This window comes from Mus caroli, chromosome 18 (assembly GCF_900094665.2).
Source record: "Mus caroli chromosome 18, CAROLI_EIJ_v1.1, whole genome shotgun sequence".
Classification (NCBI taxonomy): domain Eukaryota; kingdom Metazoa; phylum Chordata; class Mammalia; order Rodentia; family Muridae; genus Mus; species Mus caroli.
Window position 1 is genome coordinate 8838176 of NC_034587.1, and position 8438 is coordinate 8846613.

Below are 8438 nucleotides of genomic sequence, written 5' to 3' on the forward strand. Positions count from 1 at the left end.
CACCAGGTAGTAAGAGTCTCTTCATACCTAATCACACCATGCCAGATATATGAAGAATACAGCAATGACAGAGAAGGCACAGCAGTAGCAAGAAGCAACCCGGATTCAAAACCCCTGGGGCTGTGCCTTTCCTGGGCACACCCATTGCTGCTGAGCAAAAACAAACACAAACAAACAAACAAACAGTAGGCCATCTCCAGGAAGCTTACTTGCCCACTGCAGCTCTTCCTGTATGACAACTACCACTATCCTAGCAAGATTGGAAGATATTCTAAAGAGAGACTCTGTGTCCCCCACTTTGGTGAACAAACTATTAAAACAATGATCCCAGATGAACTGGAATTTCTCCAGAACCTCGTGCTGGGAGAAGGGAAAGGATACAGCTCTGATGCCCGACAGAGGAGAAGCTTGTGTCCAGGAAGTGACTGTAATTGCCGAAGCATTGATCAGGACAGACTAGAGCCTGGACGGTGGTGGGTCAGTGATGGGCAGGAGCTGGCCTTAGCCGGGACTGCCTGATTAGTTACTCATGTCTCTTGGCCTTTATTTAACCTAAACCTTATGTCAGAACTTCCTAAATGTACCTGGGGAGTAGAGGGGCATCACAGGGCCTCTTCCCAATGTTGCCACATCAAATAAATGTCCTTTCTTACTTTTTCCACTATCTCTTGCTTCTTTAGTTGGCTTATTGAAGATGGATGGCTGAGTTTGGCTTGTTCAGGCTGCCAGAGCCTAGGCTCTGTCCTCACAACTCTAAACAGTTTCAACAACACCTATTGCATATGGTCAGTGGGAGCAAATGAAATTATCTATACCAAGTTCTTACCACCCATGTATACTGTAACAGATATTAGCTTTTTATTAATCTGTGACCCATCCCCCATCACCCACCCCCACCCCCACTTGGGGCATTCAGCCAGTTCCAGCACCATGGCCACCTTGTTATGCAGTTAGGAAAATCAGCATCTTATGTCATATGCAGGCCTATCTCAAATTTGCAGAATCTCCATCTCTCCAAGCAGCCTTGTATTCGGGTTATTCTTTTCTTCCTCCTTGCCATTCCTCCCATAGCAGCTTAAGAATGACATGTAGCTTCTTGTTGCTGAAGATGGGACAGAGGAAAGCCAGAGCCGCCACAGGGGTCCTCTCTGGATTCCTAATATCCCTGCTATAAAAGTTTACTGTTTCCCCAAGTTCTGCAAACTGGTCAGCTATTTCACAAGACAAAGTCTGCAAAGGGCTAATGTGCAAGGAGCAGCCCCAACAGTAACAATAGAAGCCAGGAACTTCTACTTTCAATGTCTTTAGTGACTTCCCCAGGAAAGGGAAACTTTGAGAATTGCTCACTTGTAGCAGTAGAAACAACAGTTGATTAATCCTTTTGTGAAATGGAGCTTACAGTTTGGGATCCTAAACTCCAATCTATTTACCAATGGAGTTGAATAACTTACTCTGAAATTTTCTTCTATTCTAAATCACAGAGGGGCCAGGGAAATGACTCAGTGGTAAAGACACCTTCTGCCAAGCCTGAGGACCTGAATGCCATTTCCAGAACCCAGAGTGGAAGAAAAAAACACACCCCCACACACCTTCTGTATTGTTTTCTGACTTTCAAGAGTACTGCAGTGTCCACAAACAATAAATGTAAAAAGAGGCTTTAAAAATCACACGAATAAAAAAGCAACAAAGGCAAATTTCCCAATTTATTAACTTTATTTTAAGTATAACATGGAATGTGTTGTCAAACAGATGGATGTAGTGGCAAACTTTTGTAGTTCAGCTAAATGGATTATTTGCAGAAGAACTGCTTTTGTTAAGTCTTTGGATTAAGACTGACTGGATTGTCCATGAGTCTAATATAAAGAGTCCTTTAGATGTGTGCAAATGGAAATACAGTTTCTGAAATAACAGACATCTTGTTCAGTTTTTGGTAGGTTCTTACCCAACTTCCCTGCCACAGATAACATCATAATTGCATCTAGATGAAATGCTAATCCAGATATTTGTTTCATACAGCACAAAGGTCTTTATTAAGTATTGCTAAAGATACTGAATTAATTTCATGGCCCTAAAATGGTTCATCTGACGTGACAGGCCAATGTCAAGAGGTTTTAGTGAAAAACATGAAGTTTCTGATCCTGTCTTTGGGTTTTGGTGGTGGTGGTGGTGGTATTTGCAATACTGTTTTCTTTTGGACCTATGATGAACAACTGGTTCTGGTATAGGGTTAAATAAAGGGGAAATCGCAAAGCATTTAAGTCCACATTAATTTCTTCTTCAAGGCAAATACAGCATTTCAAAATTCCCATGGAGATAATGTGTATTTGCATAACTTTGCCAAGTAAAAGGCTGCCAATGGGGAAGTTGGCACTGATCCTGAGCTACCAAAATATTTGTGTCAGGTGTTGTGGCAACGAACAACTTTCTAATCTTTTATCTTGAAACTAGAGTGCGGATTTCTGCAGAGCTTATCAGTCAGACTTTATCCTTCTTTGAGGGTGTGTGCTGTAAATCTTGTCATTATGATTGCATTTATCATAAACAATTTTAAGAGATCATGTTCTCATTTCAAGAGTTCCAGTCTGGCATTTATAGACTTAAAGGTAGTGCTTCTCATAACACTGCATTTGGTTAAGCAAAACCTTCTTTAGGATTATTTTCCCTTCCATCTTAACAGGACTTTACACAGAGACTCCTGGTTGGGACCTGGAGCATAGTATGAGCTAGAGTAGTGGATATGTGTTTAAACATGAAAGTACTAGTAGTGTTTCGTACCATGTATTATAGAAGGAAGATTGATTTCTGTATATGCAGTTAGGCACCAACAGAGGCAAGTAGACACCATTGGAAGTGCATTGGGCATCAACTTTAGATCCTCCTCAAACAGTTTGGTGAACTTGTGGTTCTTTGCTGGAATCAATTCACCCATGAGTATGTATCAATGAGCACCTGGTAAATACTAACAACTGCCTTTACTATGGATAGTCCCCAGTAGTAACAGCAACAGTACTCACGTATATCATGTTTCAGCCAGTGAGCTCACCGTCAGAGACAGTGCTGCGGGAAGTGCCAGATTCCCCAGCATATTGTGTCTTCACTTGTGCCTTGGAAATTGGACTCCAGACCATACAACCAGAGTCAAAGCTCAAAGAGACCTGTGTTTTGCAGATGTTGGGGTTTTCAATTCCCTATTGCTATCCTCATACATTGACAATGTGGACAAGGAGACAGTGACTTTACAAGTCAGGAAAAAGATGAGGTTTTACCAACAAACAGTTTTTCTTTTCTATGTGTTAATGGCACATCTTTGAGTAGCACATAGTGGAATGTCAAAAGCGGATCTTAAGTAACCACTGTTTATGTATACACTGGTTCCCAAGAACCATGACTCTGATCTTTGGGTGATAAAAATACTTTACAGTGAATGGACAAATGGAACTATTATGGAGGCATTGTGTTTTAGCACAGCTACATTAAACACATTGTATTTTAGCATGGCTACATTAAACACATTGTATTTTAGCATGGCTACATCAAACACATTGTATTTTAGCATAGCTACATTAAACACAAAAGTAAACATGTATTGCTTCATTGAAGGGTGGCCTGTGACTCTTAAAGAATGAAGCTTTTGTTTCCTTTTTTAGCACTGAAATCATGTCCAACATGGAGCTGAACTTAGTTATCATAGTTGTAGATAAGTTTCTGTGGAATCTGTGACTATCCATGTCCCCGAGAGCCAAGTTATAGGGCAGTGAGAGAAGCCCATTGTAAATAAAGGGAAGTGGACCCTGAGCCCGTCCTGGGTCAGTGCACAGTGTGCAAACCCACAGGGCAGACATTCTTTCTTCATTTCCAACATTGTTAAGAACCATTTCTTTCTGGATACTGTGGTCTAAATTCCTATCTATCTAAGATGGATCCAAGTTCATTCTTCCCAGGTCCTTCTTTCTGTCTCAGGAGGTTCAGTATGCGTTCATTTTTGGTTAGTTCTGCTGGAAGCTCATTGGCCTGAAAGGAGATGATATGGCCATTAGTGCAGTCCCCCACTGGTATAATTTTAGAGACTCAAAGGCGGCAGGGGACCCCAGGCTTTGTCCTGCAGTGACAAGAAGCCTCCACTGGATTCACTGATCTCTAGTAGGCAACAGGGGCCTCCTTCTAATGAGAAGTAGCACCCGCTGTTCTCTCAGCTCGACCCTAGCTTTATATCTAGCCAGATCTTTACTGTACTGGAGGCTCCTGGGAGGCAGGACCTGTGTCTTATAAATCACTGTATCTCCATTTTCAGCACAATGTCCAGCACATTACATCAAATAGCTGTGTAGTGAATACAGGCATTGGACTTAAAAATATTTAGTTTATTCTATTAGGTGGTTTGTACAATAGGGAGGACTCAAGATGGGATTTTTGTCTCCCACATTCCAATTTATTTATTATTTTTGTAACACATTTTCTAATTTACGTGTAGGAGTCAGTTCTCTTCTACCACACGGGGTCCAGACCTTGAACTCAGGTCATCAGACTCGGTGGCAAGTTCCTTTACCCGCTGAGCCATCTCGGTGGCTCCTCATTTATTATTCTCACTTGTTCATATTATGGGGCACAGTTTGATAATTGATTCAGAGATATAAAGTGTAATGAATGAGTCAGGATGATTGGCATCTCCATTTCCTTAAATGTCCTGTTGGGGAAGCTTCGACCATCTTCTCATTCTTTATAAAACACAGAATGCATTGCTATAAACCACATCATCTGTTGTGTGACTTGAATTTATTCCTTCCACCTCTCTGTACTTTGGCCACCCTCCTCCCTGCTCTGAACTCTGCGCTTTATTCCCTGCCTCAATAAAAGCAACATTCTAGCTTCCAGATGCAAGGAGGGGCATGTTGCAGTAAGACAGGTGTGGTCTGATGAGAAAGCAGTCAGGAAGCCTGCAGAGGGTAACGCACACCCAGGAAGGCGTAGTGTCTGTGGCTGCAACTTCCCACAGGACCTGAAAGTCACCACTGAACTTTACTGAAGGGCTGCTGAGGCACAGCTTGAAGCACTTAGGGAGCTAGCTCCTCCCTCCCACAGGTGTCATGTGTTATAAGAGAAAGAATTCCAGAACTTCTGTGATATCAGCACTGTTGTAAGCTCCTAAATATTATGGAGCACTCTAATATATTTTTAACTTAGAAATGAAATCTGAAAAAAAAATACATTTCCTAGTCAATGAAAAATAATAAATCTGCTACAGTTTGGCATACAAAATATATTTCTGAAAAAACAAAACAAAAACAACTGCCTTTGCAAAAACAAAAGTCTTAGCAATGTAGAATTGCTTAGTGATCTTCCATATTTCTTTCGCGTGACGCTGCACCGAGGACAGCTGAATTCTTTTGAGTGGCTCGGCAAGCAGGCTGTGATAATGTCTTTGGTGGTCACGTGATGAAAACTGAGCTGCACACAGATTGGTAGTTGGCATGGGAGGAGAAGCTTAGTGTCCCCACAAGGCCCTGCAGGCCACCGCCTTTGATAAGACACCAAGGCTTGCAAGAACTGCTTCCTTTTCTTCTCCTCCCCTTCCCCCTCAGCTTTCCATTTTTCCCTCCCCGCCCTTCCCGTTCTCCCCACTTTCCCTGTTGCTATCCTGGAAGAAAGTCACTAAGACTCAAGAACTTCTAAAAGGAAGCTCCTTAACCTCGGGAGGTAAATGAAGCAGTCTCAGCAAGTCCCTGAAACCTACAAGACAAACACCCCACCCCCACCAAGGCTCTATGAACACCAGGACTACTGAGAGGAAGGGCTCGCCAATCTGCAGAGCTGCCTCCAAGTCAAGCAGAGATTACAGGACGCTGGCTTTCACACCATGCTGGCGTGGGTTGGTGGTGCTACAGCTGCCTTGGAGCCTTCCCTGCTCCTGTAAGCAACCCTTCACCCATGCTCCCTCAACACACTTGCTTCACAGATAGGACGTTGGAGGCATCGTTACTCTGATCTGATGTCAGTTCCTTATCTGGGGGTAGGACATATTTTCCAGGTCTCTCCAGGATTAGTGTCAAACTCTTCCCCTCCCCTTTCCCTCTGCTTGCTCTTCTCTCCTTTCCTCCCTTCTCTTCTGTTCCCCTTCTCTCCTCTCCTTTTCCCTCCCCTTCAATTCTCTCCTCTCTCTTCTGGCACGTGTGTTTTTCTGTTTGGGGGGAAAAGGTCTTGCTACACAGCCTGGGAGGGTACAGATTTCCTTAGTTTCCTGAGGGCTGAGATTACAGTACAGGCCTGTGCCACCATCCAAATTAAGGTGTAGTTTCATATTAACAGCCACATGGGCTCTGGAAGCATATCATGAACCACTTTGTACTTTGTTGCATGGAAATCTACAGGTTTTAGCATTAGTTACAACATTTGAAATATATTAGCTTACTGAGCACGTTGTGCAAATATTGGTACGTTTCTTTTTTGCCACATCAAAAAGTCACATTCACAGAAAGTCACATTCAGTAAAACTACAATTAATTAATCAGAAAAGACTCTCTGAACTGGTAAGCTATTAAGTCCAACTGTTTCTCTGCCAAATAAACCTGGGGCCAGTGAGTGGCTCAGCCGGTAGAACTTGGGTTCAGGGCTTACCCATTGAATTCAATCCCTGGACCAATCTCTGGGTTCCACAAAGTAGCCAGAGATTTGACCTCTGATCTCCACACACACTGTGCACATGGGTGTCTGCCCTCTTTCTCACACATATGCACAAAATAAATAACTCAAATAAAAATGGTAATTGATTTAAAAAGTGGTCATTTCCCCCTGCAAATTCAATATCTCCACAAGAGTTTTTCTTGAGACACCTGTACTCCAGTCCATAATGACTGGAACTGTTTTTCACTGTTTCATGAACAGTGTAAAAAATATGTAGTAAGAGTCAAAATTTAATAAACCTGCTATTTCCACTGTTCCATCTAGTAAAACATTTCACAAAGTGAATACAGCAGCTAGCTTAGACATCGCTGTCTTTGTGAAGGTTCAACAGCATCTCCTGTGCCCCTGCACATACAGCTCATACCACTCTGTACTGTGATTCCTCCTTGCCCCATTCCTCCTCGGAATTCTCAGCTCCACGAAAGCAGAAACTGTAAATTATGTCCCCAGAGTAGATCCAGTACACAGTATCTAGGAAGTGTTCAGAGAGATTTGTTAAAGGATTGAGAGCCCAGAGTCCTTTCCAAAGCCAGAATGTCTGTAATCCTAGGACTTAGGGGGTGTAGACAGGAGGATTAGGTATTCAAGGGCATCCCTGGATGCAGGAAACCACCACCACCACCATCAACAACAAAATCAAAATCAAAACAAAACAAAAATAACAAAAACAACAACAAAAAAATCTCTTTCAAGAGTTCTAGGTTGCTGCCCTAATTACCTTGCTTCTGGGGCTGCGATTAGGAGACTGGCTTCTCTTGGGAGTCTGGTGGGCAGATGAGGTTCCTGGCAGTGTTCCCAGGGCTTTCTGCAGTATGAGCCTCCACACATAAGTTCAGTCCTTCTAGGGAAGCTGAGAGCTCAGCATTCTGTCCCTGGAGATTACCTATGACCATCCCTTGGAGGCTAGCCCATTAAAGGGGACAAAGTGGGGCACACATTTTTTTTTTCTGTTTCTGTATCAAGGTATTAATGGTGTCCCTAGTCTTAGCTCAGTCCTGGATAGCTTATCACAGCAATGTTTGTTTTCTCCAAGAGTTCCTTGTACGAGGCTAGAGATAAAATTCCAAAGAAAGGCAGATGTGACTTCAGATGGCTTCTCCCAGCCAGGCCAGCTCAGGGGAAAGATAGGCAGAAAGGAGAGCAGAAAAGCTTTCAAGCAAGCAGATCGTTTCCCCTGGAATGGGGAAATAGTCCTTCCGTGTGCTAAGCACAATGAAGATGGGGCCTTGGCCTTGCATATTATTCCTCTGGCCCTTGTTGATGGGTTTCATGTGTGTGCACACACGTGTGTGTGCTGTATGTGCTGATGCATGCACTGGTATGTAGATGGAGGTCAGAGGAGGGAGTCCTCCTTTATCTCCTTTTGCCTTACTCCCTCAAGGTCGAGCCTCTTCCTGAGCCTGCAGTTTATGACTTTCAGCGAAGTTGGCTGCCAGCAAACACCAGTAATCCTTTAGCCCTCACCTCCCTCAGTGCTGGGGTTATAGGCAAACACAGCACATGGCAAGCTTGTTATATGGATTTTGAGACCTGAACTCAGGTTCTGGCAGTTGTGCAGCAAGTACTCTCAACAACTAAGTCACCTCTCCAGCCTCCATGATTAGTTCCAATTGTCAACCTTACAAATCTAGATTCACCTATGAAGAGAGTTTCCATGAGAGACTGCTAAGGGCCGGGCAGTGGTGGCACACGCCTTTAATCCCAGCACTCAGCACTTGGGAGGCAGAGGCAGGTGGATTTCTGAGTTCGAGGCCAGCCTG

At 43.4% G+C, this 8438-nt stretch overlaps 1 protein-coding gene across 3 annotated transcripts in view; it reads right to left on the bottom strand.

The window, feature by feature from the left end:
- Positions 1-1689: 1689 nt before the first annotated feature.
- Positions 1690-8438, bottom strand: part of Ankrd29 (ankyrin repeat domain 29) — a 54960-nt gene continuing 48211 nt past the window's right edge. For all 3 annotated transcript variants that reach the window (XM_021150831.1, XM_029471732.1, XM_029471734.1), the window contains one exon: positions 1690-4011. In XM_021150831.1, the coding sequence (XP_021006490.1) occupies positions 3904-4011 (108 nt within the window). In that variant the 3' untranslated portion in view covers positions 1690-3903. The remainder of the gene's footprint in view (positions 4012-8438) is intronic.